This window comes from Panulirus ornatus, chromosome 23, assembly GCF_036320965.1.
Source record: "Panulirus ornatus isolate Po-2019 chromosome 23, ASM3632096v1, whole genome shotgun sequence".
Lineage (NCBI taxonomy): Eukaryota > Metazoa > Arthropoda > Malacostraca > Decapoda > Palinuridae > Panulirus > Panulirus ornatus.
The window spans coordinates 3,418,126-3,446,037 of record NC_092246.1 but is presented as its reverse complement, the minus strand read 5'-3'; the positions used below and the strand labels follow the sequence as shown (position 1 = coordinate 3,446,037).

Genomic DNA, 27,912 nt, shown 5'->3' with positions numbered 1-27,912 from the left:
CTAAATACATCCCATTCCTCCCCGACTCCCCTTACTTCCATTGTTCTCACCTTTTTCCATTCTGTACACAGTCTCTCCTGGTACTTCCCCACACAGGTCTCCTTCCCAAGCTCACTTACTCTCACCACCTTCTTCACCCCAACATTCACTCCTCTTTTCTGAAAACCCATACTAATCTTCACCTTAGCCTCCACAAGATAATGATCAGACATCCCTCCAGTTGCACCTCTCAGCACATTAACATCCAAAAGTCTCTCTTTCGCACGCCTGTCAATTAACACGTAATCCAATAACGCTCTCTGGCCATCTCTCCTACTTACATAAGTATACTTATGTATATAAGTATAAAATAAAATAGTAACTAAGATATTGTTCTTTACCCTGCTGCTAGTATTTGGTTACTAAGAGTGTCTGGGTAAAGGAATATGAGGTAACTGATTGTTTGTAATATAATCCTGACTCCTGATAAGTTACCGTTGTTTACAGTGGTTTGAAACTAGGCTCCTGGCAATACTATGCATAAACTGTAAGCAATCTCTGTGGATGGAAGTTATGTACATTTCCATAAGTGATTATATTGTACTTGTGTCCTTTTTTTTTCAAATTTCAAATTACATGCACTGACAATATTTTCAATTGCTGTGGTATTAGTGAAAAATGGCTGTACTAATTTTTCAGGAAATGATGTCCGGCGGGGCTTCAGCCACTGCATGGATGTCTTCTGTAAGCAAAATTTTGGGTGGCAAAGTGGCAGCACCAAGAGGTCAGAATCCTCTCCTGGTATGCAATTTTCGAAGTCACAAAGTAGACCTTAGAAATATAGAAAACAAGCTGAAAGAAGCACTTGAAGCCTCTAAATATTACATTGAGAAATATTAAGTGGGTGCGAAAATAGTTGATCATTTATCCCTTTATTTCTTTATCGGTTCTATTTAGATAACCATAAAATAATCCATTTACATACAAGCTAAGCATGTATATTTGTATAATATAAATCATACTATAAATACAGAAATAATATTCCATGTACTGTCAATATGAAATATTTAAGTATATATATATTCATTTTCCCTGAAGGTTAATTATGTGTTATTTTTTGTACTGATGTATATATATTATTAAAATCACTCAATGTGTATACCATAACTCATCTTTTCTTGGAAAATAAAAAAAACTGTAATGCTTAAAATAAATAGTTTTCTAACTGCTAACCAATACTTTTCAAATCTTTATTTACAAGCATTACTGCATAACTTTCTAAGGGCAGCTTGTACAAAGGAGACAACTTTCTCATAGGAGTCAGCCTTTCTGTAATACAAGAATACTTAATGTCATGCTATGATCATCAACAAGAATTCTATGGACCAACATCTCTGTATATATTCAAACACTACAGGGAACTAACTTTCTAAGTCAGAAGGTGTAGCTTAGTCTAAACACAATATGCCATAACTATTACCTCTGCACAAGCAATGATAAGGAGTACTCAGGTAACTCTCTCCCAGCCCTAGAACCTTTCCATGCATAATATTAGCTCATTTACGAGAATTTCAAAATAAAGTAAGTGATAAATTAGAAAGCCAACCAGTTTGTTTGCTGGGTGGTTCACTATAAATAAATTTTGCAGCTCAAGCATATAGATTTGTCTAATTTTGTTTATACTTGTTTGCCATTTCCTGCATGGCAAGGTAATGCCAGGAACACACGGGAACAGTCTCATTTGCTTACATCCACTCTCTCCCTGTCATTTAAAATGCACCAAAATCACAGCCATCTATCCACAACCAAGCCACATAAACCTTTCAATGGTTTCCTCTGACCAATTCATATGGCCTCACTCAGGCTACAAATTGCATCTCACACCCTTTATACTACATTGCTCAAATTCACTCTATCTCATGCATGCCTAGCACCCTCATGTGTTCAGGCCTCAATAACTCAAGAGTTTCTTTCTCTGCATACAATCATCTTCTTTTCAGTCTACCCTTACCCCTTGCTCCTTCCACTTGTGACCCATATATTCACTGAGTCAGTCTTCTTTACACATCCTTTTCATATATCCATATCATTTCAGCCCACCCTGTTCAGGTCTCTCTATCATATTCTGCTTACATCTACATCTCTCTCACATAGTTATTCCTTAAAAAACAATTAACCCTCCTCACACCACATACTGACTTCAAGAATTTCATTTCCAGAACATCCACTCTTTGCATTTTTGCATGTAAAATCACGACATACACCCGTTCAGCACCATAGGGACTACTTTGTCAAACGCATCATCTTTCCTCTCATAGACTGACCTCTCTTTCATGGTACTGGAAAAAAATAATAAAAAACAAATGGGAGACCTATTGCAGGAATGAAATTACCTAAGCAAAAGTATAAAACAGTTTCAGGAGACGGTCATATGTAAGGAACCTCAGATTTCTATGAGAGTGAACTCTGTTTTAGACCAAAGAGAAGGCTGATGGATTGTTTTTATTTGGACTGCCAGAAGGCATCTGACATTGTACCACATGGGAGGATGATTAAGATGCTGGATCACTAGGCAGGAATAAGGGGAAGACTCCTTCATGGATGGAAGAGTATCTTAATTGAAGGGATCAAAGGACGCTTCCAATGAGCTTTTTTGGAATGTTGTAAATATCATTCTACCAGACATCTGCCCATTTCAAACCATACTACCCAAGGAAATATGAGTTATGCTTTCTTCTCAGTGTTCTGAACACCACCCAACTCTACAGTTTTACAAACACCAATTCAACATATCACAAGGTCCCTCAAAGCCGAGATGCAATTTTCACACTGAATAGTTACTCACCAGTTGCCCTGTGCTCAACCTACAAAGACACACATTATCACACTTCTTGACAAATGGTCCAATCCAGTGGACATGGTTGGCTTCTTGAGTGCTGTGGGAGCCTCATAGAAGGGGATCGTGGGACAGGAGGGTAAGGTGAGATTAGACTGATAGAGATATTGTTGGATGAACAGAAAACTCACCTGTTCAGTGGCTTACAAATATCAAGATGGGTTGCATCAACTTCATGAAATATTCCAATTCCTGGATCTGTAACAAAAAAGGAATTGGATTTAAAATTATTCATGACAAGGTACTAGATTAAGTGGCCCAATTAGCAAGGGTAATGATACCGCAGAAAGAAACATTGAGGGGTTATATAAAAATTTCCTCTTCAAAGCATCTGAACTACAATTATTTATTTTGCTAACTTATGGGAGTGATTCAATCTTAACTGCATTAATAAAGCTGTTTCCCTCAGTCTGAGCAATATTACCAATATTTAAAATATCAAGAGGAACTATATAGGCCTTTTAAACAATCAGCCATTTAAACCAAGTGTATTACAGATATTTGAAATCTGGCATTAGACTTGGCACACTGCAGCCATTTAACTCAACAACATAGTCTGTGACTTGTGAATCATCCTCTAGATACACTGTTCTCTGTTTGCTTGAAGAATGAGTCTTCCCCTAATATTATATCTAACATAACTCCTATGCTCTTGACACTACCTTGCTAACATGGGAAATGGTGAATATGTATGAAAAAAAATCCTTACAGTCTCCTAATATGTATAACTGGTTGTTATTGTCATATAAATCCCACAAAATCTTGTTTGTTTACAATGTGTACTTGGGCTGGGACCTAGAATGGGTGTGCATGCCCCATCCTCTCTTCATGGTTTTCTCTGCTTTTGGATATTTCTGTATGGTAGTAAGTGATTACATGTGACATCTAGCACATATAAAGGAACCATTAGTTCCTTCAAATGTTGACAGGAAAATTTAGATTGTATGGCATACATGGTTAGGGTTCTACCAATCAGCCATATGCAATAATGTATGAGGTTAGAAGTGAGGGCTAAGTTTGAATAAAATGAGATTGTATGGCTTGTAATACCTACATTCACATGATTATTTTGCATTGAAACAGCCATGTGCACAAACTGTTACTTACCTGTTCCACAGTGCACTTTACTTAAAAGAGTGACTGACTACTGTCATACAACAGCAAAAATAAGGTGTTTATATTCTAGCATATACAAGCATGACTAAGTCCTTCACAGCATAAATAAGCAACCAAGCCCTCTTCAGAAACATCATAAATCAACCTATGCAAACAGGCATTCAGAGGTATGCTTAATGAATATGTATAACAAAAAATACTGCTAGCAGTCCTTGTTCTGCACAAAAACTTCAATCATTTTCATAAGAATTAGTGTAACCATGGAGGATTTCTTTATTAGAAGTAATCATATGACTTATTCACTGTGCAAAGTTCTGTGTGTTTTATGGTATTTTCTACGGATTCTTCTGCAAGCTCCTCTGCCTCAACTCACCTTATCACTTGAATTTTAATAGCCAAAGTGATAATTTTTATCAACACTTCAAGTCACATTTCCAGTATTATCATTTACAGGCCTTTTTCTAAACATGATAGGTCTTAATTGATCACAAAAAATGGGGAGAAGGAGAGTAACCAAAGCAGAGGGTGCCTTTTTTCATGATTTTCTATTTCTGAACTAATATTCGATAGGCCAGATTTAATGCCATCACTACGACTAACAGTAATAATGAGGTAGGGTCATAGAAATACTTGAGACACTTAAGCCATTGGTGTGGCCTGGCTGCAGCAGCATCACTGGAAAAAGAAGGAACGAAGCAACAAAGAAATAAAAAGACAGAAAGAAAGAACGAAAGGGGAGCAAGGAAGAAAGAAAATTAAATACTGCTTATATATACATCAGGGAGAGTAGCATTATCTTACCTCCATGTGATGATGGAACAAAGTACAAACTGTATCCTGTAGATTTGTGCTGCACTGGCTCTGATTCATTAAGTGTAAGAACAGCTATACTCTGTGCTTCCACCAGATTGACAAATGATTGATGGAGGAGATTTAAGGTTGGATTGTCTGAAAGAGCAATAAATATTTTGTTTAAGACTTAGTACCTATGTTTATTAATTCTAATCCTCAACACACTAGGTTATGGTAGCAATGGATTAATTAATGGCTCATTATATCAAAATGACATAGTATTATTCTCTTATCATATTTTTATAATCCTTAAGGTTCTAAACTAATCTGAGAGCTAATGTTTTAAAAAAGTGCACACATACAAGACTCTGGAAATCACAACAGAAAACTAAACAGGCTTCAGCTGTAGTAAGACACCTGGCTGATGAAGTTCAAACCAAGTAAATGTAAGGTGATGAAGATGTGACAAAATGAACTAACATCTTTCCAAAAGAAGGTACAGAAAAGGGGGTCAAGTGGGGATTTTTTCTTCTAAGGCTATGTCCTCTGTTCTTGAAGCTACCTTGCTAATGCGGGAAATGGTGAACAAGAAAATTTTTTTTTCCATCATACTTGATCGCTGTTTCCCATGTCAGCAAGGTGGCTATTAATGCAAAAAGTAATCCCCAATGACACCTCCTTGGAAAACTAGCTTCTCTGTCAATCTTATATGGAGGACTATCAAAGGTCTGTCGAGCACAATTATACAAGCCACCCACCTATTATTTTTCCAAAAGTTGCCTATTTTTTCACTAACATGCAAGAGATCTGTTGTAAATCAACTCATTCTGATGCCATGATGTCTCTCATTTAAGTAGTTTTTGGCACTCAAGAAAAGTTCTACCTGGTTCTTGATTATTTTCTCCAGTATCCTGTACACCATGTTTGAGTCACTCTACCTGTAGTTCAAGTCTACCTCCCTGTCACTTTTCTTCTGAATTTCTGGTAGTCATGCTAAACCAGCCAACACAAATTAGTTGTCTGAGGATAGTAAAAGAGCACTCCAGTCAACTAGGAAAATCAGAAACCTTTCTTTAGAGCAATGTACACTTTGTACAGTTAGTACATGACAGAAAGGTCATAATCATTAGGTGGAGTAAAAGTTGCAGAATAACAGTTGATACTCCACATAATCTAAATTTTTCTTCAACTTAAAATATTTCTTATGCAAGAAGAGGCTTACAGCAAGACACAGATCGGTTACTCGTACTTCCATGTCACAAGCAAAAGTATTTTTCAGTGAACAATCAACAAAAACATCAATATGAGTGCACTAGATGGTCTTCAAAGTATAGAATTTACCTGTTCTCATTTCAAATACTTCTCTTGTTGGTCTTAACAATAAGCGAAGCATCCCATTTGTAACAGATGTGGCTAGGGGAGAGCCATGGTGAGGAACACTGAAGAAGACGGTGGCTACTGTCTGGCTTGCAAGATTTCTGTCACTTATGTGCAGACTATCCTGTTAAAGAAATTGAAACAATCTTTAATGAGCTCAGAAAAGAGTGAACTGAGAGCAGAATAGCTCCCTATCTTACCGAGATTACAGCAATAATTGTGGAGAGACATCAAATTACTGCAGGCAACTGAATAAGAAAAACCACATTTAGATGACAGTCTCTCTGCCTCACTGCTCTCACAGTAATCTACTCACTGTGTAACATAACAGACTGCATATTTCAGAGAGAATGAATACATAACAAGATCAATATCTTTCAGTCAATTCAAAGGAATCATATGTAAGCTAAAAAAAAAAAAAAATCCTAGTCAAAGCAAGATTAAAACAGAAATATTACAAAATGCATCTCATACAACCATAAACACTTAACATACATATTTAATGTCTCTCTTAACTCTCATGTATTCTGACACAAATTCAGAGAGGCCAATATCACACATGCCCGAATCTCAAAAAGTACCAATTTCAGAAGCAAATTATCTTCCAATTTCACTAGTTACGGAGATTCTTTTGCTGTGGCCACCCCCTCGAGGGAGTTCCCAAAGGAAATGGGTGTCAGAGATATACAGAGACAGAAATTCACAGTATATAAAAAATACTGAAATGCATCTTTAGTGCTCACATGAGAAACAACTTACATGAAAAAAGATGATTTGGATTCTACCCAAACATAAGTATCCTCGTAGCAATAGCATTAATATAAAAAGAAAGCAAGAGCAATGGCCAAACAGGTACAACAAAACACAGTCCTGTGGAATGTAATCAAGTCCTTTGGTCAAGTCTAAAATGAGGAACTAAAATACATACTGCTTCATCTGCAACTACTGATTAGCTTTACAATAATTCTTGCAAATTTTCTATATAAAAAGACTGCCAAAATAAGATTAAAAGACCATACAGGTAATCCTATCAAATTATGAAGTGAAGTCCCATATGGCACTTGTATTTCTTACATCAATTCCACTCTTAATTACATAACCTTAAGGCCCCTTTAATGAAATTCCTGCAGCTTCATGGCTGTGCTAGCAACAGTAGTGGGGAAATGGGACTCCTTTTATCCACTGAAAATGCTAAAACCTTGCCAAAGGTTATCTTTTACTTATGGTGTAACTACATGCAAGCAGAGTCTTGTAACTCCTCTCTCCATACTTTACAAAGTAAAAATGCCAAGATATAAGGGTAAGAGAGATGTGTGGAAATAAAAAGAGCGTGGTTGAGAGAGCAGAAGAGGGTGTTTTGAAGTGGTTTGGGCACATGGAGAGGATGAGTGAGGAAAGATTGACCAAGAGGATATATGTGTCGGAGGTGGAGGGAACAAGGAGAAGAGGGAGACCAAATTGGAGGTGGAAAGATGGAGTGAAAAAGATTTTGTGTGATCGGGGCCTGAACATGCAGGAGGGTGAAAGGAGGGCAAGGAATAGAGTGAATTGGAGCGATGTGGTATACCGGGGTTGACGTGCTGTCAGTGGATTGAAGCAGGGCATGTGAAGCGTCTGGGGTAAACCATGGAAAGCTGTGTAGGTATGTATATTTGCGTGTGTGGACGTATGTATATACATGTGTATGGGGGGGGGGTTGGGCCATTTCTTTCGTCTGTTTCCTTGTGCTACCTCGCAAACGTGGGAGACAGCGACAAAGTATAATAAAAAAAAAAAAAATAATAATAAAAAGAAATTATTCTATAACATTTGACAATATTACGCAAATTGTAAGATACAAAGTGATATCTCAGCGGGTGATGGTCAACTGGACTATTCAACAATCAAAAGAATCAGTGAATATGAAAAAAATATAGGAATATCAAAACAAACACAAATTCCAGATAAGATCAAAATCTACAAAAAATTTAAAGGTATAATCATCACTATTATTGAGAAAAACTATGTAAAACAAGGAATATTCCTATAAATAAAATAAAATGAACTGTCACAGCAAGGCACTTGAATGAACTTGCAAACTTCTATCAACTTATCCATATCTCTGATGCCCATTCCCTAAGGGAACTCTCATCAAAGGGGTGGCCAATGGCAAAAGAGTCTCCTCTAATCCATGTCCTTACATACCTCTTTTGCATACAGTATCCCACACATTATTCCACAATTTCTCTCCCTACAGTACTCTTCCATCCTATTTCCTCATGTCACAGGGGGTCTTTCTCTCATACAATCTCCATGTGAACCCCCTGACTTGCATTCTTTCCACATGCTCATTCCATCTCAAAGTAGCATGTTTAACCCACTCTACCCCACAATTCATTCCCTGCCATACCAAATCTCTCATACACCCTCTTATTTTTTTCTTCACTCCATCTCACTATACCACATGCTCCTATCAAATAACTCATAACCACAGCCTGGATAATTAAGCTCATCTCATGTCCATAGTCAGGAGAACTATGTTGTCCCTTAATCCTTCCTTTGTTTCCATACTTACACCTCTACCCTTCATTATTTTATTATGAGACACAGTGACTTCTACCCTGTACTGCTCTCTCCCTTGTCTCTAATTGCATATCACCTTACCCAAGATAGCTCCCAAATATTTAGATTATGTATCCTCTTCTAACCTTTCTCCCCAGTATCTATTACAGTTTAGTACACTTTCTTCTCTCACTCTACAGGGCTTTGCAAATTCTATACTTTCAATGTTCCCTTTCAAACACCATTACTTTAATCACCTTCAATCACCTGCACTTACACACTATAAAACACATTTACAATCTTTTGCAACTGCTCTTCACTTTCATCAAACAGCACAGTATCATCCATATCTCTCTTAGCACTCCATCCATTTATATGTTAAAAAAGCCACAGTGACATCATGCAGCCCTGCCTCACATCCACATGTATACTGAAACTTTAGCTCAATTCTCCATCCATTCTTACACATGCATTTACCCCTCTAAAGAAGACTTTCATACAAAATCATGCTAAAAAATGAATAACCATTGACCTTACTATCATCTCAAAATTCAAACATTATATGAAAAGCAATAACCTGATATTGCACAATTTCTACAAAAAAAATCTGGAATAACACCAAAGCAAAAAAAGATGAAAAATATGACCAGGAAAGGAATATCACAACAGAAACAATTTAATACCGGAAATCAAGAAGTCATCCACAGATCAGCCAAAACAAGCCACACCAGTCCATGTTCTGATATAAGGAAATCATGACATAACTGCAACTGACTATAAATTGTAATATTAATGAAAAAAGCACTATGCGAAACAAAATTCTACCATAAAGTAATAAGTCAGAGCAGCCAGAACCACGTGCTAAGAAAAACAGCCACCTCCATAAACTGACTGAACTAGTGGTTTCAGTTTTGATATCTGCACAGACTGGGGCAAATTTAGTCTACCTTTCACTAGCACAGTAATCTTATGCAGAAATAATGTCATGATTTAGTAACGATCAAAATCACCAACCATCCTTGGGGATGAGGAAGAAAGAATACTACCAACGTATTTCCATTATGTTGTAAATGCCGACTAAAAGGGATAGGAGCTGGGAGGCTGAAATCCTTCCCTCTTGTATAATTACTTTCCATATATAGAATCAGAGTAAGGACCTTCAAGCATTCTTCCTCAGGACCACTCAATTGTTCCTTATGCTATCTAATCATAGCAGGAAACAACAAATATGTATAAAAAAAATCCCTATTGAGCATTTTCTGAGTTGGTTATCTGCAGAGCTGGATATCCCTATATGATAATCAGGGGGTTCATCATGTGATTTACAATCCAAAGCAATATCTGAGCAACATGTAGATGCTGACTTTTAAATCTAATGCTGATTCACTTAAAAAATAGATCTGAAGAAGCATTCTACATTCTCCAATCTGACTTTCATATAAAATTGTACCTACATCATGTATAACTTCGATGTTCGTGCATTCAAATGTTTGTATTTATTCAAATTTGTTTCAGAAAATACTTTCCACAATCTAATGCTACTGCACTGCATTACATACAGAATCTGTTTTCTTACATTGTTTTGAGAAGATATTGTTTCTTCACTGAACCCTTGTGCAGCAACAGTATTGTCCATTTGTACTTTGTCCTTGGAGTCAGCCATCAGCATGTACTTAACTAGAAGACCACCCATTGAATGTGTTATCCATATGATTGGTCGTTCACCAACCCCAGCTGTTTTCAAGATGAAAGCCAAGTCTTCACTGTGCCTTGCAAGGGATTTTCTGAAAGAGATAACATATATATTCACTAATTTCACATACCTTCCTAAAAACTGGTTAAAAGAGAAAGTTACTCATAAAATACAGACAACTTCTTACACTCCTTACTCTCCTTTTTCATACTTCCTCTCATTATCACTTCATTTCAGTTACAGTCTATCCTAACACCTACTTACAGCACAGATATCATAAACATTTCACATCCATTTTTTCCACATGAATATCAAATCTTTGCACAGTCTTTTATTTTATCAACTTACAGACCTCCATTGTGCAGCGGTTAGCATTTCTGACTATGACACATTCATGAACCACCCAGGATTGAGTGCATAGGTTCACATCCTAGTTGAGGGATTTGGTCCACAGTCAACTCAGCTGTTCATCCATCCCTAAAGGTTGGTCGATAAAATGAGTACCTGACTCAGGCTAGAATGTGGCAATGCTGTTTCCTGTGGGGCAGAAACATATATGTATATGTCTGTGTATGTGTATGTATATGTGTATATACTGATATGTATATGAATGTATATGGGTTATGGTCATTAACTTGCATATAAGTGGATGGGCCGTTCTTTGTCTGTTTCCTGGTGCTACCTTGCTGATGCCGGAAACTGCGATCAAGTATAATGAATAAATGTTTTTTCTTTTTCAATCCCGTGTTAGTGTAGGTAGCATCAAGAACAGAGGACTTAGCCTTAGAGGACAAAATCCTCATTTTGCCCTCTTTTTCGTTCCTTCTTTTGGAAAAGTAAAAACAGGAGGGGAGAATTTCCAGCCACCACTCCCAATGAATATATATTTATTCATTATTTATCACACTTTGTCGCCGTTTCCCAAGTTAGCGAGGTAGCACAAGGAAACAGACGAAAGAATGGCCCAACCCACCCACATGCACATGTATATACGTAAATGCCCACACACGCACACATACATACCTATACATTTCAACTTAAACATATATATACATACACAGCCATATACATATATATACACATGTACATATTCATGCCTGCTGCCTTCATCCATTCCCATCGCCATCCCGCCACACATGAAATGGCACCCAACTCCCCCCAACCGTGTGCTAGGTAGTGCTAGGAAAAGACAACAAAGGCCACATTCGTTCACATTCAGTCTCTAGCTGTCATGTGAAATGCACCGAAACCACAGCTCCCTTTCCACATCAAGGCCCCATATAACTTTCCATGGTTTACCCCAAACGCTTCACAAGCCCTGGTTTAATCCAATGACAGCAAGTCGACCCCGGTATACCACATCGTTCCAATTCACTCCATTCCTTGCACGCCTTTCACCCTCCTGTATGTTCAGGCCCCGATCACTCAAAATCTTTTTCATTCTATCCTTCCACCTTCAATTTGGTCTCCCACTTATCCTCGTTCCCTCCACCTCTGATATATATATCCTCTTTGTCAATCTTTCCTCACTCATTCTCTTCATGTGACCAAACCATTTCAATACACCCTCTTCTGCTCTCTCAACCACACTCTTTTTATTACCACACCTCTCTCTTACCCTTTCATTACTTATTTGATCAAACCACCTCACACCACACATTGTCCTCAAACATCTCATTTCCAACACAACCACCCTCCTCTGCACAACCCTATCTATAGCCCATACCTTGCAACCATACAAAACTGTTGGAACCACTATTCCTTCAAACAGACCCATTTTTGCTCTCTGAGATAACGTTCTCACCTTCCTCATATTCTTCAACGCTCCCAGAACCTTCGTCCCCTCCCCCACCCTCTGACTCAATTCCAGTTCCATGGTTCCATCTGCAGCTAAATCCACTCCCAGATATCTAAAACACTTCACTTCCACCAGTTTTTCTCCATTCAAACTTACCTCCCAATTTACTTGTCCCTCAACCCTACTGAACCTAATAACCTTGCTCTTATTCACATCTACTCTCAGCTTTCTTCTTTCACACACTTTACCAAACTCAGTCACCAGCTTCTGCAGTTTCTCACCTGAATCAGCCACCAGTGCTGTATCATCAGTGAACAAAAACTGATTCACTTCCCATGCCCTCTCATCCACAACAGACTGCATACTTACCCCTCTCTCCAAAAATCATGCATTCACCTCCCTAAAAACACCAACCATAAACAAATTAAACAACCATGGAGACATCATTCACCCCTGCCTCAAACCAACATTCACTGGGAACCAATCACTTTCCTCTCTTCCTACTCATACACATGCCTTACATCCTCGATAAAAACTTTTCACTGCTTCTAGCAACTTACTTCCCACACCATATACTCTTAATACCTTCCAGAGAGCACCTCTATCAACTTTATCATACGCCTTTTCCAGAGCCATAAATGCTACATACAAATCCATCTGTTTTTCTAAGTATTTCTCACATACATTCTTCAAAGCATACACCTGATCCACACATCCTCTACCACTTCTGAAACCACACTACTCTTCCCCAATCTGATGCTCTGAACATGCCTTCATCCTCTCAATCAATGTCCTCCCATATAATTTCCCAGGAATACTCAACAAACTTATACCTCTGTAATATGAACACTCACCTTTATCCCCTCTGCCTTCATACAATGGCACTATGCATGCATTCCGCCAATTCTCAGGCACTTCACCAAGAACCATACATACACTGAACATTCTCACCAACCAGTCAACAACACAGTCACCCCCTTTTTTAATAAACTCCACAGCAATACCATTCAAACCCGCCGCCTTGCTGGCTTTCATCTTCCACAAAGTTTTCACTACCTCCTCTCTGGTTACCAAACCATTCTCCCTAACCCTCTCACTTCGCACACCACCTTGACTAAAGCACCCAATATCTGCCACTCTATCATCACACACATTTAACAAACCTTCAAAATAGTCACTCCGTCTCCTTCTCACTTCACCACTACTTGTTATTACCTCCCCATTGGCCCCTTCACCAATGTTCCCATTTGTTCTCTTATCTTACGCACTTTATTTACCTCCTTCCAAAACATCTTTTAATTCTCCCTAAAATTTAATGATACTCTCTCACCCCAACCCTCATTTGCCCTCTTTTCCACCTCTTGCACCTTTCTCTCCACCTCCTGCCTCTTTCTTTTAAACATCTCCTAGTCATTTGCACTATTTCTATATGTATATATAATATATAGCATTAGTGGGATGGCCTTGATTAGTGCCTCTATTGCCCATGCTGTATCAGCTACCATCAAAAAATTATACCAATACTTCCGTTAAGTTCATTTTAAATCTTCCCTTCCTAATTAGTAACCACGATGGAATGTGTCAAGTGGGTGTAAATGAATTTGAAATTTTACAGTGCTGTGTTCTGAGATCCGGCAGAAGGCACCCTGCAATACTGCATAGGAATGATACTGTACTTGCAAAATGACTGATAGATGGGATGCATACCCTCATATGACCTTCTCTTCTCTTATTCATTCTATTTACATGTACAAGTTAACCATTTAATCAGAGCAAGCACATCCTGCCATAAAACCATAAATCTTTATGCACTTTTTATGAACATGCAATTTAGTTACCATTAAAATCTTTCAATTTCAGAAATTTCTTCCTCTGGTAACAATTAGTCTTAATATGACAATATGACAATAAACATCCCTATTCTTTTTACTTGAAATTCACATTTTCCATGTGCCTATACCAAAAGAAAGTTATTTCTCATCTTACATACACAGTATGGAATAATCTTTGCTATCTATCCTCTGTACCCTATGCCCCACAGAAAAAGAATTATTGCACATGATTGATATTTCCAAAATCCACATCAACAATGGCTAAAAATCAGATTTCCCAAACTGGATCTAACTGCAGTAAAAATCTGAAAAAAAAATCCAAGTCTAGATAAAGTGATTCAAATGCTAAAAAATATACAAATTCAATGGACAAATGACCCAAATACTGCTTCTTGTCATGCACTACATGAGAAAAAGTAGAGAAAACAAATCATTTGGAGAAGATTTTGCTGGTGTTTCCATGCTTTAAATGTTTTAACAGTTAAGTCATGACAGAAATATTAATAATCTCTGTTGGAAGTCATTCAAGATCCCCCTTTGCAACAAAGGGTACTGTACTAAGAGTTTCATTTATAGATACCTGATATTGAGAGTAGGAAAGAACTTTTTCATAAAACACATCAAGAGAAAACATATCAAAAGCAAACCAAAATTTCAGAGAAGAGATTCCTCAAATCGTTGCGTCTTATGAAATATATTCATACACAACTATACAAATAAGTTACAATATGAGAAACCAAATATCTGTGAGGGATTTTAGTAGACCAATAAACAATGCCAAGGGTGCAAGACAATGAAAGGGATGACTACCACATTCACAAAAATAACTTAGCTGCTTTGTTCACAAAAAGTTTTTTTGAAAAGTTACTTTTACGTTCCATTATCATTATGTGAAATCAATGCTTATAATTACCCCTTACTCTCAGCAGGACACTGACTATCCCAACTCCACCATCCAGCAGAGTAGTTAACTGCAATTATTCTGACTGGCATGTCAAGTGATGGTACCAACCAGTCGAATGGCCAGCAACAAGTGTAAAATTCATCTACATCTGAAAGAACATTAACACATAACTACTACTATCACCATTTTCTCTGTGCAATATCCTACACTTATTCTCCCAACAAGTACAACCTTGCCAGTTCTGGGTAACAACTAGTGGACCAGAAGGCTTTATACTTGAATCTATAGAAAACATACAATGATATTCTTAAAATAAATGAACAAGATTCCAGCCATTACCAAATGAAAGTATGAATGATATGCAAGGACCCTGTTTAGTGTTCAGGATGCATTCTCTGAGAATGAAGTTTTAATCAGATCAGTTCTAATGAGGGTTATTATAACAATGTAGAGACTATTCATTCTCTGGATGGCCTAACTGGGAAATCAAGTGATACTTTTCCTTGACAATTTTCAGTACTAATGTTTGCATACCTTTTTCTAAACATTATGGGTCTGAAGTGCTTCATCTTTTTAGTTTTATTTTAAAATTTTGTCAGAGATAAAGAGCTCTATAAACATTTAGTACTGTATGGGGACACTCTAAGCAGGGTCCTGGTTTAAAAAACCAAGGCAGTTATCCAAAGTTAGGCAGAAGTAGTATAATCTAAATATTCTCTTTATGTCACGTACGAGTTTGGGAAAAAACTCTGCAAAGTAGAGAAGAATTAATGCTATTCACTTCGCTGAAAACGATAATAATTTCATGGCTTTTCAGCACTGTGGTGATGTTGGATTGATGTAACTAGAAATGATGGTGAGACGTTGATGCTACTGTTGGCAGTGGTAGTATTGATGGAGGGGTGATGGTGTTGATAGTGCAGTGGAAGTTTGGTTTTATGTCAAAGGTGATGGTGGTCGTTGACTGGTGGTAGTGAAAAAGCAGTGGGAATAGAAGTGGATGGTAGAAGTGAGGCTGATGAATTGATAGTAATGGTGGTCATATGAGTAATGGTGGTTACTAGTAGTGGTGGGCTGGTAATCTAGTCTTTGAAATGAAAACCATACCATTACTATTCAGTCTACTGAAAATCTTCCTGCGTTGCTCCTGGGATATGAGAGGCCTATGTTTCTCTACATCATGCTGGCGCCATGTCCATGCTGCTCCTCCTTTGATGCCATGGACCAGAATAATATCTAACACAGGAGCCTATATGGAATAAAAACAAAAACTTTGTAACTTTTCCAGTACAATAATGTTTACTTATAAACACTGCAACACAGACATATACATATATACACATGTACATAATTAATACTTGCTGCCTTTATTCATTCCCGTCGCCACCCGCCACACATGAAATGACAACTCCCTCCCCTGCATGCGCGGGAGGTAGCGCTAGGAATGACAACAAAGGCCACTGGTCATCCACAACATTAAAAGTAAAGACACAACTGCAATCCATACAACAGAAGGACCTCAGAACAATCAGTCTGCCTAGCAACCACAAAACTCGTCATCGGTGTAAGAAAACAAAAATAATTCCCAATATAATCTCACTTCAAAATAGTTAGCACTCAGTTCTTTGCAAGAGCCATAGAACCCTAACACCCAAACCACATTATAACAAACCACTACCCTCCAAGCAGAAACAAAAAACTTGCAATTGCTCCTCTCTTTAGCAATCTATGCTCACAGATGGTCCCTGTTCCAACAAACATGGTAGTAAATAAACACATATACATAGTAAAAACTCAAAGAGCATTAAACAACTGCCATCCTAATCAAGTCTTAAATTCTTCCTCATATGACGTACACCTATCTGAAATTACAATCCTTACACACACATGAAGGACGCTTTCTAACCTGCATTCTAGACACCAAACATACCTAAAACGCTACAAACACAGATTCAACATACTACAGACCTGTCATACCTAACATGTAACTTCCGTTGTGAAGACACTGAACACTTACTTCCTCCATGTCCTATATTCAACTTACACAGACAAATATACATCATCACACTTATTGACCTGTGGTTGCAACCTATGAATGTGGCCAGCTTCCCGTGCACTGCTAGATCTCCATAGAAGGGGTTAATGGGGCTGGAAAGTATGTGAAAGCTTTCCCATTTTTGCAATTACTTACATCTTACTGGCATAATGGTATCATCCAAGCATCCTACTAGAGCTACTACTCAACAAGGTGTCTTACAATGCCACCTTTAAAAAAAAAGCCTCACCCTTGCTAGCTTTTCATCACCCTCCCCCAATTTCAACCAGTGGTCCACCCTCTCCATATAACATCAATGTTGATGTGTTCTATCACTACCAGTGAGTACCCAAAAGTCTACCATTACGCTCATTAATCTCTTAATACCTGCTCACCTTTGTGTAATATGTATGGGTCTGATGTCTGTATTTGTGAGGTTAGAGTGCAAACATTGGGACTAAAGTTGGGCCCTGGGATGAATACCAAGTCCTACTATAAAGAAAACTTTGTTTGCTCTTCATGGCCTTTTGATAGAAAACATTCAAAGTGAAAAAATATAAAGAGGTGTAATTTTAAGACAAAATAAAGCTGAAGAACATGCGCTTAAGTAAGGAAGCAGCAACAGTATGGTAATATAATGTGCCATATCAACAGTGCCTGAAATAAATTTTGCTTGGTCCACTCTGCTATTAAGTATGTGATGTCACGGATTTGCATAAATGAACTAAAACAGTTCTTTGAAGGCTTACTTATATATGTAATGTCATATAGGTAATATCACAGCAATATGTGAAATCTACTCACCCCAAGATATGGAAGCCATGTGATTCAAAATCATATGAGAAAATATTGTCCAATGAAAATCTGATGCTGTAATCCTTTTGGAAGTTATGGTGAGGATAATTAATCCATTGCTACTATGATTTAAAAATCAAATATCTAAGAATGAGGTTTAGAACTAACATTGATATTAAAATTGTACATATACTGCACCTTTTCTTCATCTGGTAGTACAAAAGGGTAAACTCCTTCTAAGTACATATTGTTGTAACTTGTTTCACTACTTTTTAATTTCAGGTTGTGCAATCCTCGCCAGGCAGGAAGAAATATTTGTGATTCTTTCTCATTTGCATAGTGTGTAAGGGTATCCACCAAACCTGTAAGAAATTTTTGAGCTTTTGAGTTGGGAACAACTGGAAATATTAAAAAACACTTCTGTCTATGATACAAATAAACAGATGTGAACTTGTGTACATAAACACCCATACATGCATATATACATACATGTACATATCAACATACGTGGGAAATATTCTTTCTCCCCATCCTCTCTTTCTATTCATACACATGCCTTACATCCTTGGTAAAAACTCTTCACCGCTTCTAGCAACTTATCTCCCACACCATATAAATCTGATCCACACAACCTCAACTGCTTCTGAAACGAAACTGCTCTTCCCCATCTGATGCTATGTATATGCCTTCACCCTCTCAATCAAAACCCTCCCTGGAATACTCAACAAACTTATGCCTCTGTAGTTTGAACACTCACCTTTATCCCCTTTCCCTTTGTACAATGGCACTATGCATATATTCCGCCAATACTCAGGAACTTCATCGTGGTCTATACATACAATGAATATCCTTACCAACCAATCAACAACACAGTCATCGTCTTTTTTCATAAATTCTATTGCAATACCAACCAAACCTGCCCCCTTACTGGATTTATCTTCCACACAGCTTTCACTACCTCTTATATAAGTATATAATCTTAGGCCATATGTTACTAAGGGAACTTGTACAATGACCAGCTACAGTCACTAATTGATACTATCATGAAAGAATTAAAAGAACGTCAAAAGAAAGTATACTTAAATCTTACTTCCCACTTATAAACATTACCATGCCTAGTGGTCTGCTCTGAATACCCTATACTGAAATTCTTTTGTTCATACAATATTCATACTCTCCTTTTCTATATATTTTCAAAACCACAGTATAAATATCTCACCTGTTTCATGAATTAGTTGATGATTTTTATTCATGGCTATAACATTTGCAATAATCTTAAGTGAAACTGGAGTTGCAAAATCATCATTTTCTTCTGCAACTTGTTTCAGTGTCACAGCCAGATCAGAATCAATGAAGGCTGCAGGAGAAAAATCTATTATTCAATAATTCAAATATTCTGAAACAACTTCATGACACAACCTATGCTAAATAAACGTATCATCTGTGCTTTGAATATTCAAGGTAGCATTTCTGTCAAGTAAAGACCTTTAAAACTCCAGTATCAGTCTTCTAGCACTGATACAAAAGTTCTTATGGCACTACATAAATAATGATGATCTCTGATCAGAAATGTTTCTCCTCTGCTGGAGGTTAGATTTGAGGCTACAAATGTTGCAGAAATGAATGTCAGAAGAGGTGATGTGGGTGCTTGTCACCTGAAGTCAGTCAGGTGGCCCTAGGAACCATTCAGCACTTCTCAACCCATGGTGCGAAGGGGTGAAGGTTTTGGGAGTGCTGAAGAATGTGTGGAGAGAACGTTATCAGGGAGGCCAAAGAAGGGCATCTTTGAGAGTATAGTAGTCCCAACAAAATCATACGGAGGCATGGCTGGGACTATTTAATGATGTTGTGCAGAGTAAGGTGGATGTGATGGAAAGGAAACATTTAAAGACAATAAGTGCTGTGAGATGGTTTGATCAAGTAAATAATGAAAGGTTAAGAGAAAGGTGTGGTTGAGTGAGCTGATGAGGAAGCACTGAAATGGTTGGGACATATGGAGAGAATGAGTGAGGAAAGGTTGACAAGGAAGATATATGTGTCAGAAATGGAAGGAACAAGATTACCAGGGAGACCAAATTGAAAGTAGAAGGATAGAATGAAAAAGATTCTGAGTGGTTGAGGCCTGAATATGCAGGAGGGGGAAAGGAATGCACAGGATAGACTGAATTAGAATGATGTGATATACTGGGGTCAATGTGCTGTCAATGGATTTAACCAGGGAATGTGAAGCATCCATGATAAACCAAGGGCTCTGATTTTGGATAGGGAGCTGTGGTTTTGGTACACTGACACATGAAGACAGCAAAATGAATGTGAACAGATGTGGCCATGCTTTATCTGTTTCTAGCACTTCCTTGGTAATGCTTGAAATGGCAATCAAGTGTGAAAAAAAAAAAATTGCAGAATCCATTCTATAATATGTATATTGTATAGTATGTATATTGTATATTTCATATTTCCTGGTACATGTAAACTGTAGTCTTTAACTGGTATAATATTCAGTCCTGTCTAACTAATGACAAACACCCCTAATCTCCATTGGTTACATTATTTGATTTACATGACCACTTTCAAGTAAATAACTATTGCATAAATTAAGAGGTCCCTATACTGGACACAAAGAGATGTCACTGAAATACATATCTATTGTTCTAAATTCTTACATGCTGCAAAATTTACTTAAGATCCATACAGCTCCCTTTATAGAAGTTACTGCTGCAGCTTATATACCACAGCGCCCTCACTCCAGCATATAGAGTCGCTGCATATGTTGGTGAAGAAAACATCTGCACAGCAGGAAATCTGGTCCAAAAATCAACAGTATCTATCCATTCTGCTGATTCAAGCCATTCCTCTAGCCAAAGTTCTGAGGCTTCTTCTAGCAAGCCTCGTTTTTGAAGGTATCGCTGACACATTAGTTTTCCCATCTAGAGGAGAAAAAATGCTCTGAATATTTTAAGTAAATATACATGTCATAACAATACATAGAGAAGGATATCAAATCCTGTCAAGATTACAATTAACTGGAACAAAAATTCTTTACTAATGAAAAACGGGTTATGCAATTGTAAGGTACACAAGGTTGTATCGAGACTATAGTAGTAATTTCACAACAAAAGTATACAACTGTGGAAGTCATAGGCCAATGTATCTGATTCACTCCATTAAACTGTGAATGGAGTAATAATAATAAAAAGATGAATACATAAGCATGTGCAAAAAAGAAGAAAAAACTGCCCTTCTAATGCACCATGAGTTCAAAGAATAATAATAATGACAATAATCAACACCACCATTCAATTCTTACCTCTGTGTATGATCTTCTAATGAAGTCACTTTGAGAAATATCTGCGGAAAGGGTTTGCAGACTCCGATAAACCTTACCAATAATGGAGCTTCGCTGGAAAATATAGAGACATGAGAGGGTGGGGGCATGTACAGAGCATCAGATTGGGGAAGAGCAGTGTGGTTTCGGAAGTGGTGGAGGATGTGTGGATCGGGTGTTTGCTTTGAGGAATGTATGTGAGAAATGCTTAGAGGGGCAGGTGGGTTTGTATGTGGCATTTGTGGATCTGGAGAAGGCATATGATAGAGTTGATAGAGATGCTCTGTGGAAGGTGTTGGGAATGTGTGGTGTGGGAGGAGAGTTGTTGGAAGCAGTGAGAAGTTTTTATCGAGGATGTGGGGCATGTGTACGGGTAGGAAGAGAGGAAAGTGACTGGTTCTCAGTGAGTGTAGGTTTGCGGCAGGGGTGTGTGATGTCTCCATGTTTGTTTGATTTGTTTATGGATGGGGTTGTTAGGGAGGTAAATGCAAGAGTTTTGGAAAGAGGGGCAAGTATGAAGTCTGTTGGGGATGAGAGAGCTTGGGAAGTGAGTCAGTTGTTGTTCGCTGATGATACAGCGCTGGTGGCTGATTCATGTGAGAAACTGCAGAAGCTGGTGACTAAGTTTGGTAAAGTGTGTGGAAGAAGAAACTTAAGAGTAAATGTGAATAAGAGCAAGGTCATTAGGTACAGTAGGGTTGAGGGTCAAGTCAATTGGGAGGTGAGTTTGAATGGAGAAAAACTGGAGGAAGTGAAGTGTTTTAGATATCTGGGAGTGGATCTGGCAGCGGATGGAACCATGGAAGCGGAAGTGGATCATAGGGTGGGGGAGGGGGCGAAAATTCTGGGGGCCTTGAAAAATGTGTGGAAGTCGAGAACATTATCTCGGAAAGCAAAAATGGGTATGTTTGAAGGAATAGTGGTTCCAACAATGTTGTATGGTTGCGAGGCGTGGGCTATGGATAGAGTTGTGCGCAGGAGGATGGATGTGCTGGAAATGAGATGTTTGAGGACAATGTGTGGTGTGAGGTGGTTTGATCGAGTGAGTAACGTAAGGGTAAGAGAGATGTGTGGAAATAAAAAGAGCGTGGTTGAGAGAGCAGAAGAGGGTGTTTTGAAGTGGTTTGGGCACATGGAGAGAATGAGTGAGGAAAGACTGACCAAGAGGATATATGTGTCGGAGGTGGAGGGAACGAGGAGAAGAGGGAGACCAAATTGGAGGTGGAAAGATGGAGTGAAAAAGATTTTGTGTGATCGGGGCCTGAACATGCAGGAGGGTGAAAGGAGGGCAAGGAATAGAGTGAATTGGAGCGATGTGGTATACCGGGGTTGACGTGCTGTCAGTGGATTAAATCAAGGCATGTGAAGCGTCTGGGGTAAACCATGGAAAGCTGTGTAGGTATGTATAATTGCGTGTGTGGACGTATGTATATACATGTGTATGGGGGGAGGTTGGGCCATTTCTTTCATCTGTTTCCTTGCGCTACCTCGCAAACGCGGGAGACAGCGACAAAGTATAATAATAAAAAAAAAATAATGAGAAAAAAAGGCTCTCAACTTTAACACATGGAAAAAGTATATCACGATGGTATGTTAATTACTTCTTTAAGAATATGGTTAAAAAACAACCATCCCAATCTACATGTAAATGCTATGCAATGATAGCTTATTAATAAATATCTTTTCATCAGCTGTCTTACATCTTACTACTGACGTATTCCCTATGACTTCCTAAGTCCCACTTGAGATATATGTTGATGATGAATGACATGTAACTACACAAACTTAATCTTCACATATGGCTTGAAGCTTGCATATATGAATGGCATACTTGTCTATACACATTTGTTTTTTAATAGGCATACTTGTTCATACACATTTCATTTTTAAAAGACAACATGGCAAAGGCAAGAAGTATGTCCTCATCATGGCTATCTTTGCTGAATATTGAAAACGCACAAACATATATACAAAGCAGGTGTTATAAAAGGCAATCCTTATATGGCTTGTCTTCCCAGTCACTATGGAAATGAGAAGCCAGTTACATGAAGGTGATCCAGATCTAAGAGGATAGGACATATGCACCAGTTCATGAAAGCAGTGTTCAAAATATTACCAGTAAAATTGACTGAGATAAGCAACATCATGGCAAATGGAAAGGAATAGATGGAGATAGAAGACAACTGAGGAGTTGATAAGACTTTCAATTCCACTCTGGGAAAGAGAAAGGTGGAAGAGGAGTTAAGCCACATAAGTATGTAGCACTAACATCAAGCTAGGGTTCTTATTGTTATCAACTGAATTCTTTGTTAAATCATATTTCAATTATATACCACATGATGTTACATTATTAACTTATGGAAAGTTGAATTTTTTTTTACTGTTCTTAATATGCAGCTGCTTGAGCAGAAAACTATGTTTTCATTTGTATGCTCACAGAATTATGCATTATTTGAGTTCCATTTTAAACCAAAACTGTTCTTGACCTAAAATTTTCATGATCAATTGCCAGGCAATCTGAGGATTCACTACAGTAAGATCTACAAAAAAAGTTAATTCAGACACCAAAATATATACCTTTTCTTCAATGAACCAGTCGTCATCTTCTTGAGTAAGTTCCAGTGTGCTGCCTGCAAAAAATAATCGTGGAATGATATACTAATGCATGACAAAAACAAGACATAAGAAGAACCCCTTGTCCCTATAATGAGGCAAAGTATTACTGAAGATGATATTTAATTCTAAGATAAACCAATCTGGATTTTTTCACTATCTTTATGTTGAAAGCAATGGTCAATAATAAAAGTCCTTAATGTGGCCTGGCCCTAAATGAAACATAAAAAGGGGCTGAGGAGATGATTACATTATACAGTGGAAGGATGAAGTGAAAAAGATTTTGAGAGATTGGGGCCGGAACATACAGGAGGATGAAAGGCATGCAAGGAATAGAGTGAATTGGAATGATGTGGTATACTGGGGTTGACATGCTGTCAGTGGACTGAACCAGGGCATGTGAAGCATCTGGAGTAAATCATGGAAAGGTCTGTGGGGCCTGGATGTGGATAGGGAGCTGTGGTTTTGGTGCGGATAGGGAGCTGTGGTTTTGGTGCATAACACATGACAGCTAGAGACTGACTGTGAACAGATGCAGCCTTTTTTATCTTTTCCTGGTGCTACCTCGCTGAAAAGGGGGGAGGGGATGCTATTTCCTGTGTGGTGGGGTAGCGATAGGAATAGTGAGGGCAAGTAAGTATGAATATGTATATTGTATATATGTATATGTCTCTGTATGTATATGTCGATATGTATATGCATGTATATGTACGTGTATGTCGATATGTGTATGTATATGTGCGTGTGTGGGCGTTTATGTATATATGAGCGGATGGGCAATTCTTCGTCTGTTTCCTGGCGCTACCTTGCTGACGCGGGAAACAGCGACCAATATAACCATACCTCCTTATCCACATCCAGGCCCCACAGACCTTTCCATGGTTTACCCCAGATGCTTCACATACCCTGGTTCAGTCCATTTCCCAGGTATCAGAGATACAGATACATAGATAACTTTCCCCTGCTTTGCACTGGGATGTGCTCCTGAAAAACTACAAAACTGTTTAACCAGAGAGATTTAGCACCTTAGTCAGGAATATATAGTGTGAAAAAAATGGGTAAACTTCAAAAGTACTCAGTGTGAAGACACTGGAAACTAAGCAAAATATCCTAACCTGAAGACAATATAAGATATTGAAGGAAAAGGGAAGTTAAGGGAGAGGATAATAAAAAAGCCGATTTAAAACTAGTCCTGAACTTGGGAGGTCTGTTTCAGGCCCTGGTTGTGGGGCAGTCCTTTCCAATTTTCCTGGCCTGTGCTAACCTGTGGGTACCTCATTCACACACTCAACTATGTTGGAACTTATCACATTTCAGTCAAACCTAATCCATGTTTCTTGAAACTGTTGCCAAACAATAAAACGAGCGTGAGTCAAACTGTGCATACTGGGCCTATACTAAACAGAAGGAAAGTATACTTCTCTGAGTTGACTTGCATTTGAGAATAAATTTCATGATACAAACATCATCCTTTTCTAAATTAATCTTGCTTCTTTAACATGAAGCGGCCAGATTTACCTCATACGACAATAAACTGTCAAGTAATACCTTTTTTTGAATGCCTCATGTGTTGCTGTTTGGTCTTTGTACTTGGAAATGTGATAAAATCAGTTACTGTAACATCTGGGTAAGATTCTGCATGCACATACAAAATTTGAATACAGAACTGATTTAGGTTTTAAAACAAGTCTTCACAGTAAATTACTAACCTGCATCTGTGAAAACTGATGAATCCTTATGCTTCCTAAGATGGTTACCAATTACAGCCCCCCTGAAATTTTTTGCACATAAATCATAAATAGGCAGTTTGAAATGGTATAGATATAAGATTGATTTCTGTATAAAATATCTCATATAGTGACTGCACTGACTTGTCAGATATACCAAGAAGAAAAATTATTCATGTGATCTCTTATGGAATAATCAAATGCATACCATACATACAAGATAAAAGCAGAAGCAACACCCAGCTTCCCAGTAACAGCTGAAAGCACATGAGTCATTTTTCTCCTCAGCACTGGATATGAAATCCCGAAGCTACCACAGGAATCTTCAAACTTGCTGGCTCATTCATGATCTCATTCAAAAACCTGGAAAAAAATTAAAGAAAAATAAGTATCATAATTCATAAAGCTTACACATAATCCTAATAAAATATTACAGGAAGATTTTTAAATATTTCACTCTGATATTTAAGCTCATATTCAGACATCTATTTTCCTCTTCCAATCATCTGCTTCATCAACATGCTTTAATGTTGTTCTATATCAGGTTTGGTGTGACACTGCAAAATACATCTGTGCCTAAATAGTCAAAGTATGTGACCTACTTGACAATACTCTCAGTCATCACTGCAATCAAATTCAAATAAGCATTTGAAACTCTTGTAACAAGAATTAAAACCATTAAGTGCAGTCTGGTATATCAAAGTATAACATCATGTCTTCTAAAACCTTAGAAACTGTGTTAACGTACAAGATATAACTGTTCCTGCATCACCCATACTATTTGATTAAGTGATTAAAATTTGTTTCAGTTTCTTTATGCTGTTTCTAAGAAGTAATCCATGTACAAAATGTCCCAATCATGTGCCTATCAATGTGATATCACTTGCTGCACCCATCTCTAAACTATAATATTAATGAATATCAATATCAGGCCCATAACTATGGGTTATGGACTAATGCACTTATATCAAATGACATTATACTAACAAATGGGAATCATCATTTTAGCAACAAATCTTTACATGTGATACAGAACTCATCTGTATATATCTTAATTATCCGTTCCTTATGGATGTCTCATTCTGGCTTTAAGGATTAACATTGGTCATACGGTCTTCCATGGCCATCAAATCATAATATATTCTATCTGAATGCTACATGTTCTTTTCAATGAGACAACTTACCGGATATATTACAAATAAATGAGTGTAGTTTGTAGCAGTTTATTTCTAGGAATAACCTGAATTACGTAGTCATCGTTAAGTGCGAAACAAATATTTGAGATAAACACAATGGTGCACTAAACAAAAAATACGATTTCAAGATAGCGATCACCTATTTTTTTCCTTCATTCATCTTACTTGGCCTTTCCTAATTCAAATTCCTTCTTGCCTTCTGCTTATGGTCTCACTTAATGTTTTCTTTTTACACCTCTTCTCCATTTCCAATGAAACGAAGAGTTGGAAATAAAGGATGATGGCCCTAGTTAAGAATTATTGTGTAAGAAGACCCGAAGGTTCTCACATTAACTATTAACCAATTAACTTTAAAACGGTATAATAACCCATCATTTAGAATTCTGTCATAAGGCACTACATCTTTCTACAGGTTATATCATCTTTAAAAATAACTACCCTAAGATACCTCTTAAAGAGCTTGAGAGCCAAATGTTTACATCCATGATCAGCTGACTCCCGCGCCTGCGTCCTGAGGGCCTCCACCACCACTGTTGCCAGATCCTCGGCCTTTAATGGAAATGTGTCGCTTTTAAAGTTCTCACAAAGTTTTCAGCAAAAGGCATAGCATTATTATTGACATAAAAACTACGGATGCTTACAGAAATCTCAAGATATACTATCAATATGGGGACTGTAGCGTGCCTAATTAAAACTAACAGGGAAATTATAGTTTTATAAGCCAAAATGCATTATTAAGACTCTCGACACATTACACGGCACAGATCTACCTAAAATAGCCCAATGCACTCACATTTACACATGGGCCAACCTTTGCCAGTAATGACACCAAAACACACATGACCTTCCCTAATTACATCCTGTGAACACACAACCGACGTCACATTCTATGCCAGTCATGGCACCCCGAGAACACATCCCCGACCTGCGTTAGAAATTCTCCAAGAACACATCCAACCTGTTCCAATTATGGCACCCCGTGAAAGGGTTGTCATTAACAAGGACCCGAACTGGTAGTGGCATCTCGTGAATGGACTGTCATCCACAAGGACCTATTGTAGGCTTATCCTTGGAGAATCTTCACTCATGTTTACGAATCTATCACCATGTACAAGTATATCAAATTTGCAGTTTCATGACAATGGCTGTACTACAACGGCAGGGGCGAAACATAATGAAAGTGATGAGGACTAAGATTTGTCCAAACTTACAGTCAGAATGATAGAATTTAATTATTCAATTCTAAGGTAAACATTCAGTATCGCTTTACAGTGTCCCCTTATTGACGCCGCC

The 27,912-nt window shown here is 37.8% G+C and overlaps 2 protein-coding genes across 8 annotated transcripts in view; one reads left to right on the top strand and one right to left on the bottom strand.

The window, feature by feature from the left end:
• The window catches only part of AlaRS-m (alanine--tRNA ligase, mitochondrial), a 58,962-nt gene extending 57,939 nt beyond the window's left edge, over positions 1-1,023 (top strand). Inside the window, exon 15 of the mRNA XM_071676411.1 lies at positions 679-1,023. Within this exon, the coding sequence (XP_071532512.1) occupies positions 679-879 (201 nt within the window). The 3' untranslated portion in view covers positions 880-1,023. The remainder of the gene's footprint in view (positions 1-678) is intronic.
• Positions 896-27,189, bottom strand: LOC139756721 (protein SERAC1-like). 7 transcript variants are annotated; one of them, XM_071676412.1, is made up of 15 exons: positions 27,068-27,189; positions 25,632-25,786; positions 25,406-25,467; positions 23,661-23,713; positions 21,066-21,158; positions 20,451-20,685; positions 18,978-19,115; positions 17,957-18,120; positions 16,036-16,177; positions 14,938-15,076; positions 10,278-10,485; positions 6,125-6,284; positions 4,793-4,939; positions 3,007-3,073; positions 896-1,308 (listed from the first exon to the last, which is right to left on the bottom strand). In XM_071676412.1, exons 2-15 carry the CDS (start codon positions 25,697-25,699, stop codon positions 1,230-1,232), a joined length of 1,755 nt encoding a protein of 584 aa, XP_071532513.1. In that variant the 5' UTR covers positions 25,700-25,786; positions 27,068-27,189; the 3' UTR covers positions 896-1,229. The 7 variants fall into 7 exon arrangements, with proteins under 7 accessions (XP_071532513.1, XP_071532518.1, XP_071532515.1 ...); XM_071676417.1 differs by having other exon boundaries at positions 25,641-25,786; XM_071676414.1 differs by lacking the exon at positions 27,068-27,189 and adding an exon at positions 26,785-26,930.
• Between the last annotated feature and the right edge of the window lie 723 nt (positions 27,190-27,912).

Bases quoted from the DNA above. Each gene is read 5' to 3' on its own strand.
- LOC139756721 (XM_071676412.1), bottom strand. From the start codon at position 25,699: ATGACTCATGTGCTTTCAGCTGTTACTGGGAAGCTGGGTGTTGCTTCT. The intron at 23,714-25,405 runs GTTAGTAATTTA...TATTTTTTGCAG, and splicing joins ATCAGTTTTCACAGATGCAG to GCAGCACACTGGAACTTACT. The intron at 4,940-6,124 runs GTAAATTCTATA...TTGCTCTTTCAG, and splicing joins AGTATTTGAAATGAGAACAG to ACAATCCAACCTTAAATCTC.